A 19,733-nucleotide genomic window follows, 5' to 3' on the forward strand; every position below is an offset into this window, starting at 1 on the left:
CTCTGAACTTGCGATGTATTTGTGATTGGCTTTATGTTCCTTTGCACCTGATCATATATTTGCTGGTAATGTTCTCTACACAGTAATACGTCTCCTCACCATGATTAGAAGCTCTTTGAAGATGGTACTGAATCCTATGTATCTTATACTTGCTGCCTGCTTACTTCAAATGGAAAGAGTAACTGGTTTCATATTGTACCTTTTTGTCCTCTGGTAGGGTATCTGTGCAGATCAAGTGAAAGTTTCCAGCTATCATCGCTACCAAAGAGTAGAAATGAATGAAAACGCACTGGTGGAGCTAAAGAAGCTATTCGATGCCAAAGCTGAACACCTCCACCAGACCCTGGCCCTTCATTCTTATACTTCTGTGCTCTCAAGGTTGCAAGTGGAGTCTTACATCTATGCATTGCTCAGTAGTTCAGCTGTTCTGAGATCTTTAGTAATTCACCAGCAAGGCCAAGGTGTGTAAGTAATGAAGCTCTCACTCTTTCTTGCATTTTGAAATAAATAAAAAATTGAGGGCTATAGTCTGGTTGAATTGACTGTATAGTAATTGGTCTTACAAGATACCATTTGTGCTTGCAGTTTTACCAGGCTTCCCCAAGTGTAGGATTGAGATCTGCATTAATGACATTTCTTGGGAGCATTGCCAGGTCTCCTTTGTCCGTGGCTGTCTTTCTCTGCTTCTGTAGGATGCCAGAAACTCACTATCTATCATTAATGTCCTTTGCTGTCCTAGTTAATGTGCTTGTTACCAAGTTGAGTCCAAATATAGTTTTTGATTATAAAAGTAATCATCGGAATACTTCTTCACCCTTTATCTCTTGTGGTTTGTTTGGGCTGCTTTGTTTGTAGGACTGTTTTGTTTAATTTTCCAACAGAGGATTAATAATGTTCTGAATTTTTCATCTTATTTTGGATTTTAAGAAATTAGTCTTTATGACATGAATATTAAGTATGCTTATTGAATTATGCAGTTTTTATTTCTGGGGGATACATTAGGATACTTTAAAGTAAAAGTCCCCCTCCCCTATTTTCTTAACTAATCAAATAACTGGGGGTAGATCAGAGATGTACTGATTTTCAAATAAAAAATAGTGGATTATGGCCAGGTGCGGTGGCTCACACCTGTAATCCCAGCAATTTGGGAAGCTGAGGTGGGCGGATCACTTGAGGTCAGGAGTTCAAGACCAGCCTGGCCAACATGGTGAAACCCCTTCTTTACTAAAAATACAAAAACTAGCTGGGCGTGTTGGCGGGCACCAGTAGTCTCAGCTACTCAAGAGGCTGAGGCAGGAGAATGGCATGAACACAGGAGGCGGAGGTTGCAGTGAGTCAAGATCTCACCACTGCACTCCAGTCTGGGTGACAGAGTGAGACTGTCTCAAAAAAAAAAAAAAAAAAAAAAAGGAATTCTGATGAGGTTGGTTTTTCCGTTATTTTGAAATACTTCAAAGTTAAACACATTTTGGCTTGTCTGTTTATAAAAATTTAAATATTTTTATGTAACTTTTCTCCTTTTTTTTTAATCTGCACTAAATATTTTAAAGATTTTTTATTGTTGTTGGTTTAAGTGAAGACACTAAAAATTCCCCCCAAAACACCATTTATGAGAGACTCATTTAATCTCTCTCATTTACAGTGTCTAAGCAGACAGAAAGCATTCCCTCCGATCTGTGTCAACTAAAGGAATGCATTAGTGTCTTATTCATGTTCACCCGGAGGGTTAATGAAGATACTCAGTTTCATGATGATATTCTTCTCTGGCTGCAGAAATTGGTAAGGGGACAAAAATAGACACTGTAGTCTTTGTTTTATTTCTCTCATAATTTAGGAATTATCTGTTATTTCATTACATTTGGTCTTCAACAACTTTTTCAGCTAATTTATTTCATGAGTTTATTAATGACTTTTCTTTGATCATGATACATGGTAATAAGTTATTTATCTAGTGCATTATTAAGCACAAAGTATGTTTCTCTCTGATAAAGATTATGCTGAATGAACTCTGGACTTCAACTTTGAAAGCAATGAAAATGCAGGAAGTATGCTAAATTGAAGACTAGATGTATATTCAGCATATAGGTACAGGTTGAGCGTTCCTAATTCAGAAATCTGAAACGATCCAAAATTCCAAACTTTTTGAGTGCTGATATGATGCCACAAGTGGAAAATTCCACACCTAAGTACTTAATAGAAACTTTGTCTCATGTACAGAATTACAAAAAATTTTGTATAGACCAACCTTCAGGCTCTATGTAAGGTGTATATGAAACAAATGAATATTGTGTTTAGACTTATGTTTCAGCCCCAAATGTATTAGATGTATTAGTCCTTTTTCACGCTGCTGATAAAGACATATCTGAGACTGGGAAGAAAAGGAGGTTTAGTTTGACTTACAGTTCCATATGGCTGAGGAGGTCTCAGAATCATGGCAGAGGACAAAAGGCACTTCGTACATGGTGGTGGCAAGAGAGAATGAGGAAGAAGCAAAAGCAGAAACCCCTGATAAACCCATCAGATCATGTGAGACTTATTCACTATCATGAGAATAGCACGGGAAAGACCGGCCCCCATGATTCAGTTACCTCCCACTGGGTCTCTCCCGCAACAAAGAAGAAGAAGAATATTCTATCTTCTTCTGGGAGATAGAATTCAAGTTGATATTTGGGTGGGGACACAGCCAAACCATATCACCAAGATATCTTACGTTTATGCAAATATTCCAGAATCCAAAAATGTCTGAAATCTGAAATGCTTCTGGTCTTGTGCATTTTAGATAAGGTATGGATCAAAAAATTTTCTATATCTCATTCTTTCTGTCTTGTGATATTTAATGTCATGCTTAAAACAGTTTCTTTTAAGAGAAAGAAGAAAGGTATAAGGATTTGAAAAACTTAGGAAAGATGTTAGGTGTGTTATAAGAAGAGGGGTATTTGTTTATTGGTTATGTTTATAGATTAAACTACTTGACTTATATTTATTCACTTGTGGCCAGGAACATTAGTGACTTGTAATTTGCCAGAGAAGTAAAAACTAGATTTGTAGAGAATCTGCTTGTGATTTCATCATAGTACTATAGATTCATAGGCCTCTGGTGTGCCTCTGTGGTAGAAACTAAGCCAGTGAATAGTATGTCTTGTGTCTGGTTACTCTTTTGAAAGATTGCATGTATTGAAGCATTGGATAAATGACTTTACTAGACCCCTAGATAAATTATTCTTTTTTTAAAAAATAGTGAGATCATATGACCTTTATTGTTTAGGTGTCCGTGCTACAAAGAGTTGGCTGTCCTGGAGATCACCTCTTCCTTCTAAACCATATTCTTCGATGCCCCGCTGGTGTTAGTAAATGGGCTGTTCCTTTCATCCAGGTATGATGAATGGTTACCTCATTCTGAGGGGTTGGGGGAGAGGTTTTATTAGACATTTTTCCTAAAGAAATTGCTGGAAAAAAAAGACTATTTTAAAAATAGTAATATTTAAAATAAAAATCTTAAAATATATCCAGTATACATTTATAAAAGTTCTTAGGCTGAAACTTGTTGGGCCACCCATAACTGATAGAACTGTACTAAGTTTGCTTGTGGTCTGGCTGGGTAGGTTCGGTCATATTTAACTCTACACAATTTCTGTGCAGGAAGGCTCACCAGGACTTTTTTCCCGTGGTACTCAATACAGCTTCCTAAGTCAATCTGTCTCACACCACAGTTGGTACAGGTCAAACAGAAGCCACCACATCTCAAAGTTCTTTAATACTAGCAGAGATCTTAGGTCTGTGGGATCAACTCTTGTATACTTAGGAGTTGACTATGTGGTTTTTAGATTCTCCTCTCTGCTGTTGCCTTTGGGTCATTAAGTTACTCATAGCAACCACTTAGAATGGGCAGGAGCCAAAATGTTTGCCAAGTTCAGCTTCTCCACATCTCCTTTGCTTTAGCATTTCTGGTGGCAAGAAGTCTGAATCTTATTAGGTAGAAGGAGGATTTTTTTGTTTTTGTTTTGTCTCTCTTTGGATTAAAGTAGCAGTAGTGTCCTTCATCCTATGTTGTTACAGATAATTGATGGAAACTGCTCAGCTACCTCTGCTCTTTGAGTACAGCTGACTCAGTGCCGCCAAGTAACCCATGGGCTGTGCTTTACTCTTGTGTATTAGGTACCAGTTTCAGCTTTGTTCTCTTAATAGCAACTTTGGTCAGAATGCTTGTGAACCAAGATTATGGACACTTGGGTTATTTGTTTTCTACAGTACGCTTTTTGCTTTTCTGATTTCAGATCAAAGTGTTGCATAACCCATCAGGGGTCTTTCATTTTATGCAGTCCCTTGCCCTGCTGATGTCTCCTGTCAAGTAAGTGTGGAAGAGCTTTGTGAAGTAGAGATTGAAATGCTTCTTTCTTCTAAAGGATTGGCTCCTGAAACTGCCTAGATCCAAAGAAGAACAGCTAAGGGAAGTGTTGGCATTCTAGAATTTAACATTGCAGATTTTCTTTGGGTTTGATTCTTGTTTCAAAGTGACTCTTCAACTGCTTATATATAAGCAACTATTTTTATGGGATCCCTGTTTTAGTGGGTTTGCCCCTCTTGTCATATATGCTATTGTGAAAGGTGCTACAGACAAAAAAGGTGATCTGTTTCTTGGAAGAAGAGATTTAATGCCAGAAGAGAAATAGCACAGAGAGATTTAAAGTGCTAAATTGTGAAGCTATGCAGTAGAAATGAAGAGAACAAAGAGTTGAATGGAGTAGTCAGAGAGGGTTTCATGGTAAATGAGCTGTGTTTGAAGAATGGATTGGACTGGGCATCGTGGCTCACACCTGTAATCCCAGTACTTTGGGAGGCCAAGGCAGATGGATCACCTGTGGGCAGGAGTTTGCGACCAGCCTGGCCAACATGGTGAAACTCCGTCTCTACTAAAAATACAAAAATTAGCCGGGCATGGTGGTGTAATCACCTGTAATCCCAGCTACTTGGGAGGCTGAGGCAGGAGAATCGTTTGAACCTGGGAGGCGGAGATTGCAGTGAGCCGAGATCGTGCCACTGCACTCCAGTGTGGGTGATAGAGCAAAACTCCATCTGAAAAAAAAAAAAAAAAGAATGGATTGGATTTCAGTAGGAGAATGGGACAATGGAGAACATGTAGGTGGGAGAACAGTGTGAGCAAAGGCCCCAACACAGGTTAGGATAGCTGTGCAGAGCACAGGTAGATCAGTGTGGCTGAAGCAAAGGTGTGTGCGGGAGCTGGTAATAAAGGTGGGTTGGATTATAGAAGTCCTTAAAATTAAATGAGGAATTTAGATTTGATGCCTTGCTGCCTTGGATACAAGGGCCTGCTCCTGCACATGGTAGATAATGATTCGACTCACAAGTGTTTTTGCATTGATATCTATGTTTTGGCCCTAAACAAGCCTCTCCATTACCTTTTTTCTTTTTTTTTTTGAGATGGAGTCTCTCTCTTTCGCCAGGCTGGAGTGCAGTGGAACGGTCTCAGCTCACTGCAACCTCCGCCTCCTGGGTTCAAGAGATTCTCCTGCCTCAGCCTCCTGAGTAGCTGGGACTACAGGCATGTGCCACCACACCCAGCTAATTTTTGTATTTTTAGTAGAGACGGGGTTTCACCATGTTGGCCAGGATGGTCTCGATCTCTTGACCTCATGATCCACCCACCTCAGCCTCCCAAAGTGCTGTGATTACAGGCGCGAGCCGCCGTGCCCAGCCTCCATTCTTTTTTATTCAGTAAGTCATAATTGCTAAAATAGTTTCCCTGGCAAGACTCTGTGAGCCTGGTTTGAGTTAAGGTCTGTAGCATATGTATTGAGGTCCTGCGTCATGCAGGGAGCTGTGCTAGTATAGCTGCTTTCTGCAATTACTCATCATTACTAATTCAGAATGGTTGCATTTGTCACCAAAATTAGTGCAGTTTTAGTAGCCTTGGTTTTTGGCCAGTTCTTATTCACTAATTTAAACCATTTGAAGATTGGGTTGATGTGTGGCTCTTCTTCAGGATGAGTGGATAATCCAGAATGCACTCACATGGGCCTTCATCTAAGTGATGGGAGTGATTATTCTTGTCCTTTAGAAATCGAGCTGAGTTTATGTGCCACATGAAGCCCAGCGAGCGGAAGCCATCCTCCTCAGGGCCTGGGTCTGGGACCTGGACGCTAGTAGATGAAGGAGGAGAAGAGGTAACTTTGTCATGTCTGCATTATTTTGATGAATTATTGTGCCCTCTTCTTATGCACCAGGTATTGTTCTAAGCACTTTTCACATAATATCTCATTTAATTCTCCCAGCAACCCCATGAGGTAAAGACTTATGATTCCTATTTTATAGATGAGGAAACTGAGGTGCAGGGCTGTGAAGTACCTTCTCTCAAACCATAGGGTCATTAAATGCGGAGCCTTTAGAGCCTGTGCTTTGAGCCAGTGTGCTGTGTTGCACCCCTTCTCTAGAATATCATTCTGTTCAGCTCGGAGAATTTGGCACTTGGAAATTAAAGTCATATTACATAAGATGTATATTAGGAGTTTCCTTATGTAGTAACAAGTTTCTGTGGTTGGAGCCTTACCTACAGATGGTGAATCTGAGTAATAAAGAGCTGGAGCTTAGCAAGGTTTTCCCTTAACTCATAAACTTCTTATCCGGAAATTCTCATTTGAAAGGTAGAAGATGGTTTTCCATTTTTAGTGATAATTTAATGATCGAAATACAGCTTCTCAAGATCACCCTTGTTAATTTTCCTTTCTACTATACCCATCGTGAGTATATTTGTAAGCAGTTTTGTTCTGCTGCTAATTGTCAGTTCTAGTCCTTTGTTTTGTTCTGAATCTTGATTTGATATTCTTGTCTAGGATGTTCAGTGACCAATTTATTATAATCCCTCTCTTAAAAGGAGGTGAGGCCAGGCACGGTGGCTCACACCTGTAATCCCAGCACTTTGGGAGGCTGAGGCAGGATCACGAGGTCAGGAGATTGAGACCATCCTGGCTAACATGGTGAAACCTCATCTCTACTAAAAATACAAAAAATTAGCCAGGCGTGGTGGCGGGCGCCTGTAGTCCCAGCTACTTGGGAGGCTGAGGCAGGAGAATGGTGTGAACCTGGGAGGTGGAGCTTGTAGTGAGCCAAAATTGCGCCACTGGGCTGCGCCCAGCCTGGGTGACAGAGCGAGACTCTGTCTCAAAAAGAAAAAAAAGGAGATGAAAGTGTTCAGCCAACAGTTTTCAGAATGACAGCCATGGCAGCTGTGGGATCGTGTCTGTGTATTTCCCAGAGTGCTCATTCAGAAGTGGGGAGTACCCGTCACAGTCATTTTTCTCTTCCTGAGACTTGCAGGAGGAGGTGGTCAGGTGGTGGTAAATGACGTGGACGTGCAAGCGTCTTTGCTAGAAACTGAGGAATCATTCTGAAGCAAGCTTCTCAGGAACCAGTACAGATTGGTCTTTTAAAGATTGCAGTGGAAGTATGTTTTTTTTAGAGTGGTCTTTCTTGGGGGAGAACTCTTTTCTTCTGGTAGGTTTCCTGCATTTAATCCCAGACGGATAATGATTAAGGAGCATTATAATTACTTGTAATGATTAAGCATTATAAATACTTCCAGTCAAAATATCTGATTAATTATCTCACCCTGCATTGGTGCCTGGCTCCAGGTTAGCACTCCCTAAATATTCAGCGAATTCAAGAACTGGGGAATAGATGAGAAAGTTGGGAGTGCCATGGCCTCAGAAAAGGCTGTGGGGAGGAAGGCACTCTGAATTACCCACATCAGTGGTTTCTTGATACTAGCTATATACTAGAATCACCTGGGCAACTTGCAAACCTTGCCCAGGCCCACACCCAGACATCCAAATAGTTAAAAGCCTACCTGGTGGTTAAATGTACAGCTGAGTTGAGAATAGCTAAGTTGAGAACTGCCTTAAGTAGAGTTTCTGAAACACTTGTTTGTTAGACATTTTAGACACATAATAAGACTGTAAAAATTGAGTGGCTTAAGGAAATTTTGAATGATTTGCATTAGTCCCTTGTGGAAATTGAGGTGATACATTCTATTCTTCAGGTTCTCAGGATCTTTTTACTTCCTTCCCTTTTTAACGTTTATCTTAGGACATGAATCAACTTGGTTTCTAAGGTGACTTTAGTGCTCTGTGTCAAACAAAAAGACCGCAAAGATTTCCTCTATTTAATCTTTGTGTGTGACCACTGTTATTTTTATATGGCTTTTGGCAGCACTGATTGACAACAGAACTTTAGTCATCTGTAGCAAATGTCAATTGCTTCCTCTTAAGTCTGTCGAATACTACATAGACCTTGATTTTGGGAGAAGAGAATTGCAGCTAACATAACTTGAACTCTCATCTATGGTTCTTGTTTTTTTTGAGATGGAGTCTCATTCTGTCACCCAGGCTGGAGTGCAATGGTGTGATCTTGGTTCACTGCAACCTCTGCTTCCCAGGTTCAAATGATTCTCATGCCTTGGCCTCCCGAGTTGTTGGGATTACAGGTGCACGCCACCATGTCTGGCTAATTTTTGTATTTTTAGTAGAGATGGGGTTTCACCATGTTGCCCAGGCTGCTCTTGGACTCCTGACCTCAGGTGATCTGCCTGCCTCGGCCTTCCAAAGTGCTGGGATTACAGGCATGAGCCACCGTGCCCAGCCCATCTGTGGTTCTTTAATTGATGTTATCAAAGCACTGATCCCTATAGTAAGGTCCTCACTCTAGAGGATTTCTTTTTTTCTATTTTCTTTGGGATGGACATTTAATGAGAGCAGTTTCATCACTGACCATGACCCAGATACATATAAAATTGTGCTTGCAATTTCAGGGGATTTACTGTGGAACTATCTCTGGAACTGAGACTATAAATTTCTGTCCTGGAGAAAAGGTCCATGAAGACTCATGAGGATATCACATGTATACCATTGAGACCTGTGATAATTTAACTCCTGTAACTCTGAATCATAGTGTGATCTGATCAAATCAGCTGACATGACTTTTTATCTTTTCCCTTAGGATGAAGACCCTGAGACCAGTTGGATTCTCCTTAATGAAGATGATTTGGTTACCCTTTTAGCACAGTTCCCCTTTCATGAACTCTTTCAACATCTTCTTGGGTTTAAAGTAAAAGGTAGACTCATTTCTCTTATCATGTGTAAAATGGGGTAGTGGCAAATGCAAACACAGAAACTCTGCATTGAGTCTTTTTTTTTATTTTGAGATGGAGTCTTGCCGTGTTGCCCAGGCTGGAGTGCAGTGGTGCGATCTCGGCTCACTGCAAGCTCCGCCTCCCAGGTTCATGCCGTTCTCCTGCATCAGTCTCCCGAATAGCTGGGACTACAGGCACCCTCCACCATGCCCGGCTAATTTTTTTTTTTTTTGAGACGGAGTCTCGCTCTGTCGCCCAGGCTGGAGTGCAGTGCCCGGGTCTCAGCTCACTGCAAGCTCCGCCCCCCGAGTTCACGCCATTCTCCCGCCTCAGCCTCCCGAGTAACTGGGACTACAGGCGCCGCCACCTCGCCCGGCTAGTTTTTTGTATTTTTTAATAGAGACAGGGTTTCACCGTGTTAGCCAGGATGGTCTCGATCTCCTGACCTCGTGATCCACCCGTCTCGGCCTCCCAAAGTACTGGGATTACAGGCGTGAGCCACCGCCCCCGGCCTAATTTTTTGTATTTTTAGTAGAGACGGGGTTTCACCATGTTAGCCAGGATGGTCTCGATCTCCTGACTTCATGATCCGCCTGCCTCGGCCTCCCAAAGTGCTGGGATTATAGGCGTGAGCCACTGCACCCAGCTTGAGTCTTACTTCTTGTGTGGGCTCCAACTCAGGTTTCTTGTGCCTAGCTGTTGTAGGCTTCTCTTGTGCTTGTAATTTCCCACTTGGTGCTTAAATGTGAGAAAGCTAACTAGCCTGCACATTGCCCAGCTTAAATTGTTTTTAATTTGCACATTGTCTCAAGTTTTTTCCCATTTCATGTTGATATGGGAGCCAGAGTAATGAGATTGTCAGTTCTTCTCCATCTTGGCTTTGAGTCCTCGTTAAATATGTGTACAGCTGTTTCCGTTCGTGTTTTTTCATAGTAATTGTGATTTTTTTCTTTTATCTGATTAACTTCTAGGTGATTATTTACCTGAAACAACAAGACCTCAAGAGATGATGAAAATTTTTGCCTTTGCCAACTCACTAGTGGAACTTCTGGCTGTGGGCTTAGAAACCTTTAATAGAGCACGCTATAGGCAGTTTGTGAAGCGAATTGGTTATATGATCAGGTAATACTGCCGTTGGTCCATTCTTCTCTGTTCCTTTTACCCTGGTCAGACACAGATACTGCATAATTGGGATGATGGACATTTTAGTTGTAAATCTCAGGTCTTATTTCTCGTGAAAGTTAAGATTTTTTCACCATCTATAAGATGGGAATTTCATAAGTGCTTCCAGTCAGCATATTTCGTTAATTATCTCAAATTTAACTGGCTTGCTAGATGATTGTTCTTGGAGTCGAGATCCCCAAAGCTGTTGCTGGGTTGAAGTCTGGGCGAGAGAGAAGGCATCTAGGAAAATGCAGGCTCTTACTGCTTCAAGTGTCTTAATAAATTTAGAGAATATGTACTGCTTTTCTTTGAATTAATTTTATACTCTTTTTTTCTGCTTTATTAATTTTAATTGTCTTTACTGGATCATTTCTTACAGCATATACACATGCTGTTATTCAACTTCCTTCCCCACCCAAAAGAAACTCCATAAAACTATCAAAACTTCTCTCCCTCCTTACTTTTGCTTCCAAAATAAAATTACTTTTAATTCATTTATTTTATCTTATTTTTTTATTTTTTTGAGACTAGTCTCACTCTTTCACCCAGGCTGGAGTGCAGTGGCACGATCTCGGCTCACTGCAACCTGTGCCTCCTGGGTTCAGGCAATTCTTTTTTTTTTTTTTTTTTTTTTTTTTTTTGAGACGGAGTCTCGCTCTGTCGCCCAGGCTGGAGTACAGTGGCGCGATCTCGGCTCACTGCAAGCTCCGCCTCCTGAGTTTACGCCATTCTCCTGCCTCAGCCTCCTGAGTATCTGGGACTACAGGCGCCCGCCACCGCGCCCGGCTAATTTTTTTTTGTATTTTTAGTAGAGACGGGGTTTCACCGTGGTCTCGATCTCCTGACCTTGTGATCCGCCCGCCTCGGCCTCCCAAAGTGCTGGGATTACAGGCGTGAGCCACCGCGCCCGGCCTGGGTTCAGGCAATTCTTGTGCCTCAGCCTCCTGAGTAGCTGGGATTACAGTTGCGCACCACCACACCCGGCTAATTTTTGTATTTTTAGTAGAGACAGGGTTTCACCACATTGCCCAGGCTGGTCTCAAACTCCTGGGCTTAAGCGTTCTGTCCGTCTTGGCCTCCCAAAGTGCTGGGATTACAGGTGTGAGCCACCGTACCTGGCCTAATTCACTTATTTTAGATATGTATCTATTAGCTTTATTAATCAGTCAAATGGTTATAGGATGCCCTGAAAGGGTGGGGGTCCCTTCTTTTTTTTTGAGACGGGGTCTCACTCTGTCACCCAGGCTGGAGTGCAGTGGTGTGATCTTGGCTCACTGCAACCTCTTCCTAGGTTAAAGCCATTCTCCCACCTCAGCCTCCTGAATAGCTGGGACTATTGGTGTGTGCCACCATCCCCAGCTAATTTTTTGTGTTTTTAGTAGAGATGGGGTTTCACCATGTTGGCTAGGCGGGTCTCCAACTCCTGACCTCAAGTGATCCGCCCGTCCTGACCTCCCAGAGTGCTGAGATTATAGGCATGAGCCACTGTGCCCGGCCTGGGGGTCCCTTCTGAGATCTAGAGAAAGCCTTGAGTATAGAGTTAGGAGAATGAGATAGTGGGAGGGAGGATGACTGGTGACTTGGAGATAAATTTGTTAAAAGCTAAAAGCCCATCTACCGTTATTAACAGAAGTCCATCCAGACATCTGTTTTCTGATTCTGCTTAATAAATAAGACCATAAATAAAATTGGTCCATGAGCTCACATACAGATATAGGATTGTGTGCTTACTGTATGCCAGGACTGTGATTTCTTATTTTATTTTCTCAGTAACTCTATAGGAAGGACATTGGTATCATTACTGTTTTAAGATCACTGTTTACATTATTGTGTAAATAACAGCTGTAGTATATTATGATTATTCTTTCTTTGTTTTTCTTTCCATCTGCTTACTTTTCTGTGAATCTAGTGCAGATTCGTCTCATACCTTCTAATTGCAGAACAATTTCCCATAAGGTCTCATTCTTCAGATCGCCTGTTCCCATTTTATTCCTCCATCCTCACTTGAACTTGCTTTTCCTCCCATCACTACCCAAACAGCTCCTACAGATGAAGATCTCTAATGAACCTTGTACTCCTGATCCACTGGCCAGTTCTGGGTCTCCTCATCCTACTTGGCATCTCTCACGTAGGTCACATAGCAGCCTTTCTTGTAGTTAGTTGATAATTTTATCCTTAAAACATTTTCTTTGCTTGGCTTCCAGGATACCACATTCTCCTGATTTCTCCACCATTTCACTGACAGTTCCTTTTCTGCCTCCTTGGTTGTTTCATTCTCACTTCCAGACTTCTTAATGTTAGAGTGTCTCAGGTCTCAGTCCCTGAACCTCTTCTCTTTATCTACTCTTGCTTCTTCAGATGTCATTCATTCTTCTTTAAATATCTAAACACTGTTACAATTCTCAGAGTTATATTTCCAGCCCATACCTCTCTCATAAACACATTGTATATTCAGCTACCAACTCAGCACCTCCACTTGGATGACTTATTAACATTGTAATGTAATTCTCAAAGTGAACTCACTCTCCCCACCTTCCAAACTACTCCTCCTAGTTTCATTAAGTAGCAACTCTATTCTAGTTTCTCAAGCCAAAACACCTGGTGGCACCCGTGGCTTTTCTTTCTTTTATACCCCGCATTCAATCTAACTGCAAATTTTATCATCTCCACCATCAAAATACCATCTTTTATCAAATCTAAGATGCCACTAATTATTTTTTTAAGATATATTTTATATGCCACTAACATAGGGAAAATGCTGCCAAATTATGGCATCACATCATTAACATTAACATGGATTCTGACGTTCTAATTGCAGAGAGATTAGTGTGAAAGACATGCATTCTTTTGAATCAGTGAAACATGCTGTTTCCAGAATCTAGCTGCTTCTTACCACCTTCACTGCTAGCACCCCATTTCATTCCTAGACCTCCTGACTTCTCTTCCTGCTTCTGACTTTGCCCACTGCCCACTTCTGCCCTTTTCCCACCTCAGTGTGTTTTTAAACAGCCAGTGTTGCTTATGAATTGTGAGTCAGCCCATTGTCTGCCCAGGACCCTACGGTGCTCCCTGCTGCACTCAGGGAAAAAGCCGAAGTCCTCACAGTGGCCTGCAGGGTGCCTCACGTTCTGGTTTCCTGCCACTTTTCTGATTTCATCTCCAGCCAGTCTCCCTCTTAGCACATTGGCCTCCTTGCTGTTCCTAATCATACCTGACACCCCTCAAAGCTTTTGCATTGGCTGTTTCTTCTATGTGGACACTCTTCTCATAGACACTCTTGTGATTCTTCACTTTTCCAGGCATTATCACATGTCCCTCTTCAGTAAGGCCTCTCATGCTCCCAACCCACCTCCTTACCCTGCGTACCCCTTCATCGCCAGACATACTTTATTCCCTTCTCTGGCTTTTTCTCAGTGTCACTTACAACCATGTGGCAGACTATATGTGACTTTATTTTATTTGTTGTCTCTTTGCCCTTCACTAAATGTAAGCTCTATGAAGGTAGGATTTTCTTTTCCCCATTTCATTACTTTCAGAACCTGGGCAGTAGTAGGTGGATAGTAGGTGCTCAATACATATGTGTTGAATAATGAATGTTGTAAATGTAATATAAAGGTGCAGATATTGAGCTAATGAAAAGTACCGTATTATCTTTCCTCATGCTCAGAATGACCGTTGGTTATGTAAGTGACCACTGGGCACAGTATATGAGCCATAACCAAGGCTCAGGATTGGCCCAACAGCCCTACTCTGTGGAGAAACTACAGGTTGAATTTGATGAGCTGTTTTTGAGGGCTGTCCTACATGTGCTGAAGGCCAAAAGGTAAGTAAGACATATGATATTTGGTGAGAAGTTACTTCCTCACTGATAAGAACCAGTCGAGTGAAAGCCACTTAAGTAGGTCTTTTATAGTAGTTTCTTAGTGTATTTCATCTGTTTCTTATCGAGGGCAAATTCTTGGGCCTTAGTTTCCTTATCTGTAGTACCTCCCTGTTGGCTGAAATGGTCTCTCTCTCTCTCAATTTCGTTGTGTTGTAAGATAACACTATTCTGGTGTCTCAGTTTTTTGCCACCCTGAACTTTTGGGGCAGCCTCGAGCAGGGGAAAACAGGATAGATTGTATCTGTCACATACCCACTGCGGTGCCTGCAGTGAGAAGCGGTAGGTGCGCAGCATGTGGTGCAAATGATTTGCTGATTTTATTGTTCAAGTTGCCTTCCTGTTAGGGTTTTAAGGCCTGGGAATGTCATGGATCTTGGTTCCCTATCTTAGCTTTGTAAATACTGTCTTTGGATCATGCTGTCTGTGTCACTGCTTGTAGCCTAGGACCTGTTTGAGGCATAGGCAGGGGCACAGCTGCACATCCCATGCTCCCTTCCCTGAGCCACTGGCCCAGTTGAGTGGGCTTTGCTGCAGAATTATGCCCTCCACTAGGAGATGCAGGCCTGCCTCCACCCCTGCCCAGCTCTACTTATGAACTACTAGCTCTCCCCTATTTTGGCCCTCTCCTGAGCTAGTTGTCTACACTCCCTCTTGCCATGTGACTCTTAGCCTCAGCCCCCGATTTATTCTGTGTTGTATAGTCAGTTTGAGTTTTGGTCTGCCATTTACTGTTACCCTGGGAAAGTCACTTAATATTTGTGGTCTCACTTTCTTCATTTATAAAATGGAGATGGTGATAATGATACTACTGTGCCATTAACCTCGTGGATATGTGATGAGGGTGAATTGTGGTAATATGAGGAAATACATTTTAAACCACAAAGGACTTTTCAAATGTAAGTGGGGGTTGTTCTTGTGTGGTTTCATACGGGGAATAGAATAATCTAGAGACTTAGAGAAAGATCAGGAATTCTTAGCTAAGTGTTAACCACTTTTAGACACTGTGAAGGCATAAGTCTAACTTAAATAGAACTTGGGTATAGAAATTTATCTTTTTTTTTTTTTTTTGTGATGGGGTCTCACTTTGTTGCCCAGGCTGGAGTAGCATGATCTTAGCTCACTGCAACCTCTGCATCCCAGGTTCAAGCGACTTTTCCACCTCAGCCTCCCAAGTAGTTGGGATTACAGGCACTTGCCACCATGCCCGGCTAATTTTTTGTGTTTTTAGTAGAGATGGGGTTTCACCATGTTGGCCAGGTTGGTCTTGAACTCCTGACCTCAAGTGATCTGCCCAGTTCAGCCTCCCAAAGTGCTGCGATTACGGATATGAGCCACCACACCTGGCCTTATCTTTAGATTACTCCTGTTACACATATACCATAAATTTTGTGGTCTCATGAGATGCACCAAATCCTGTTCAGGATTGTCAGGGCAGCAGTGCAGTAGCACCTGCCCACTGACACCAGCCTGGTACATGGGAGGAGTCTTCCTTCTCTGATCTGTCACTTATTTTTGTGCTTGCTTAGCGGAGAGGCAAAGCTGTCATCCTACTTACTGGGGCTTATATATTCAGCTGTGAACCCTTCCTGTAACATTGTGTATATAATTCACAAAGATAATTGTTTTAAAATGTTGACAGCTATTGTTCTTAAGTTTATTTTAGGAAACAAATTATATGAGAACCAGATATTTAAAGCCATGAAATTTAAATTTATTTGGCACTCAAATGGAAATTTCTGGCAATAGCTATCCCTTCAACCTAAAACAAAACTAAACTATACTAAAAGACAGACAACAAAAATAGAAGTCAGGACTGGGCATGGTGGCTCACACCTGTAATCCCAGTACTTTGGGAGGCTGGGGTGGGCGGATCACCTGAGGTCAGGAGTTTGAGACCAGCCTGGCCAACATGGTGAAACCCCATCTCTACTAAAAATACAAGAATTAGCCAGGCTTGGTGGCAGGAGCCTGTAGTCCCAGCTACTCAGGAGGCTGAGGCAAAAGAATCACTTGAACCTGGGAGGTGGAGGTTGCGGTGAGCTGAGATTGCACCATTGCACTCCAGCCTGGGCAGCAGAGCAAGACTCTGTCTCAAAATATATATATATGTACATGTATATAAATACCTATATAAATATATATGTGTGTGTGTATATATATGTGTATGTATATATGCCAGACTTCCTGAATGTCTGCCATATAGGGAATTTTATAGCCTGAAATACACCCTGTTTGTGATTTTACTTTTAAGTCCTCTACAATTTTCCTTCTTTGTTTTGGGGTTATAACACAGCATCAAGTCCCATGTGAAGTGTTAGGATAGTTAATTAATAAGATAGAAACCTGGCCCACCTGACCTTAGAGAAGTTTCTTAATCTCTTAGTCAGGAGTCTAGCTGGCTTTTCTGGAGTCCAGGTGAGTGTGGGTTTGAGCTACCAGTTGCCTGTTTAGGTTCGTAGATGTGGATTAGGCATAATACACTATTCATTTTTTAAAATTTGGTTTATTTGTAATTAGATAATTTGTAATAGGATAATTTGTAGTACTTGTGCCTCCTATTTTTTTAAGTTTCTTTTTTTTTTTTTTTTAATTTAATAGCAGGTAAGTTGCTATACATTCCTTAGCAGATTTCTTTTTTCTTTTTTTTTTTTTGAAATGGAGTCTCACTGTGTTGCCCAAGATGGAGAGTAACCTATGCCTCCCGGGTTCAAGCAATTCTCCTGCCTCAGCGTCCCGAGTAGCTGAGAGTGTAGGCGTGCACCACTGTGCCCAGCTAAGTTTTATATTTTTAGTAGAGATGGGGTTTCACTACGTTGGCCAGGATGGTCTCGAACTCCTGACCTCAAGTGATCTGCCCGCCTCAGCCTCCCAAAGTGTTAGGATTACAGGCATGAGCCACTGCACCCGGCCATTCCTTAGCAGATTCTGACTTGGGGCATGGCCACCATCCTGATACAAGTTTTTTTTTTTAGTTGTGGTAACATTCACATACAATTTTAATAAGCATCTATCTATTGAATGCTGATTGTTTTTGAGATACTGGTTTAGATAGCAGATAATTAAAATACAGGGTTCTAGTTATAAACTGGTTTATATAAAAATGAACAAGACCTGGTTTCTGCTCTCAAATTGCGGTTAGGTTAGTATGTTATATGTAATTTACAGTACCTTGAGGTGTTTCTCACGTTGTGTTGTAAGAATCACTTGAGGCCGGGCGCGGTGGCTCAAGCCTGTAATCCCAGCACTTTGGGAGGCCGAGGCGGGTGGATCACGAGGTCGGGAGATCGAGACTATCCTGGCTAACATGGTGAAACCCCGTCTCTACTAAAAATACAAAAAACTAGCCGGGCGCGGTGGCGGGCGCCTGTAGTCTCAGCTACTTGGGAGGCTGAGGCAGGAGAATGGCGTGAACCCGGGAGGCGGAGCTTGCAGTGAGCCGAGATCACGCCACTGCACTCCAGCCTGGGAGACACAGCGAGACTCCGTCTCAAAAAAAAAAAAAAAAAAAAAAAAAAGAATCACTTGAGTCTGAGTCACCAAGGGTGGCTATAAAAGGTGCAAAATCTTGTGCCCCAGCTCTGACCTACAAAATCATGGTCTTTATAGGTGAGGCTTGGGAATCTGCATTTTCCACAAAGTCTCCAGGTGGTTTTTCTGCCACTATAGTGTGAGGCTTACTGGCAAAAGATATGATGATGGCAAAGTCAGGTATTGATGGAGTTCTGTAATAGCACAGAGGAGGAAGTCCAAGGAGGGCTTGACCCATGGAAGCAGCCAGCCTGGAGGTGTGGGGTCTCTCCAGGCTTGGTGGAATGCAGTAGTAACTGAAGGAAGGCAGAGAGGGCTCTGGTTGGAAATATGGGTCAGAGCCATCCTGTGGAAGCCTTTGAGTGTGGGCTGAGGAGTTTGAACTTTGTTCAGTGCTCAGAGAGGAGTCACTGGATGGATTTAGATTTTCCTCTCACCCACTACACATGTGTCTGTGTGCACATGTGTACCTGTATGTGTGCTCAGACACGCACATCCACAGCTGGCCTTTCTGCCATCCACTACTGTCTATGCCTTAGTAGCCTGTGTGAGTTGGTGCTAATATCCATGATAATAATTATTATTATTTTTGAGATGGAGCTTCACTCTTGTTGCCCCGACTGGAGTGCAATGGTGTGATCTTGGCTCACTGCAATCTCTACCTCCTGGGTTCAAGTGATTCTCCTGCCTCAGCCTCCCAAGTAGCTGGGATTACAGGCATGCGCTGCCACACTTGGCTGATTTTGTATTTTTTGTAAAGATGGGGTTTCACTGTGTTGGTCAGGCTGGTCTTGAACTCCTGACCTCAAGTGATTCATCTGCCTCGGCCTCCTAAATTGTTAGGATTACAGACGTGAGCCACCATGCCTGGCCATATCCATAATTGTTGTCTTGGTTTTTGTGAGGATGGTTTGAGTTGATATTGTACTTATATGTGTACACACACACATGCACACATTGTAGTGGTTAGAACAGTCCGTGGCGCAGACTGGGTGGTTTGTATTTGCTGTTATTCTTAGCCATCCTTGAGGTGTGTATGACTAAAGCATATTAGAAAAATCGTAGTGTGATTTAAGAATCTTTTTTTCCTTGAGAGCCAATGGTTTTTCTACTTTCTTAATGTAATGAAGCTGATTAATAAATAAAACGATTCCTGCTTACATGCAGACTTGGCATTTGGCTGTTTATGTCCGAGATGCCCTTTGGGACTCTGTCTGTGCAAATGCTGTGGAAGCTCTTCTACCTCATGCACCAGGTGGAGAGCGAGAACCTGCAGCAGCTCTCCTCCTCCCTGCAGCCCGCCCAGTGCAAGCAGCAGCTCCAAGGTACGGCCCCACCGAGCAGTCGGTGTTCTGCTCTCCCTATCTTTTTGTGCTTCTCTTCAGGGCTTAATTTTTACTTTTAGAGGGACTAAGAGAAAATGTTTTGCTCTACATACGTATTCAAGGGTAATGATTTTGAAATTCAACAGACTGCTTCACAGTTTTGATGTATTAAACAGCAACTAGCATATCTGAAATCAAAATTTGATTAGTCCCAAACAGTATGCCAATACACACAGTATTCTAACTTTTAGGAAGCACTTTTTTTTTTTTTGCATTTGTGTGTGAAATTATTCTAGTTGGCAGTTGTATTAACAGATATGTATTAATTGTCTAGAAATTTGTTAAGGCTTTGTGCCCAGCCGTTCCTCTAATATCTTTCTTTTATTGCTGTTTTTTTTAAAGTTGTATTGTTTTTATGAACTAAAGATATAGACAGGTGTACTTTAAAAATTAATTTTGGTGAAAACTTAAGTTTTTGTGTCATACCACCTCTAAACTATAGAATATTTATTTATTTTTATTTATTTATTTATTTTGAGACAGGGTCTCACTCTGTCATCCAGGCTGGAGTGCTCTTGGCTCACTGCAACCTCCGCCTCCTGGGTTCAAGTGATTCTAGTGCCTCAGCCTTCTAAGTAGCTGGACTTACAGGTCCACACCACCACACCTGGCTAATTTTTGTATTTTTAGT

General features: G+C 42.0%; 2 protein-coding genes across 6 annotated transcripts in view; one reads left to right on the forward strand and one right to left on the reverse strand.

Annotated features, from left to right (window-relative positions):
- Positions 1-19,733, reverse strand: part of HAUS1 (HAUS augmin like complex subunit 1) — a 983,957-nt gene that overhangs the window by 184,107 nt on the left and 780,117 nt on the right. The gene's annotated exons all lie outside the window — the stretch shown is intronic.
- Positions 1-19,733, forward strand: part of EPG5 (ectopic P-granules 5 autophagy tethering factor) — a 131,476-nt gene that overhangs the window by 14,074 nt on the left and 97,669 nt on the right. For all 5 annotated transcript variants that reach the window (XM_050767944.1, XM_050767946.1, XM_050767947.1 and 2 more), the window contains 9 exons: positions 218-461; positions 1,643-1,779; positions 3,266-3,373; positions 4,275-4,348; positions 6,077-6,182; positions 9,010-9,124; positions 10,114-10,264; positions 13,974-14,129; positions 18,885-19,042. In XM_050767944.1, the coding sequence (XP_050623901.1) occupies positions 218-461; positions 1,643-1,779; positions 3,266-3,373; positions 4,275-4,348; positions 6,077-6,182; positions 9,010-9,124; positions 10,114-10,264; positions 13,974-14,129; positions 18,885-19,042 (1,249 nt within the window). The remainder of the gene's footprint in view (positions 1-217; positions 462-1,642; positions 1,780-3,265; positions 3,374-4,274; positions 4,349-6,076; positions 6,183-9,009; positions 9,125-10,113; positions 10,265-13,973; positions 14,130-18,884; positions 19,043-19,733) is intronic.

This window comes from Macaca thibetana, chromosome 18, assembly GCF_024542745.1.
Source record: "Macaca thibetana thibetana isolate TM-01 chromosome 18, ASM2454274v1, whole genome shotgun sequence".
Taxonomy (NCBI): Eukaryota; Metazoa; Chordata; class Mammalia; order Primates; family Cercopithecidae; genus Macaca; species Macaca thibetana.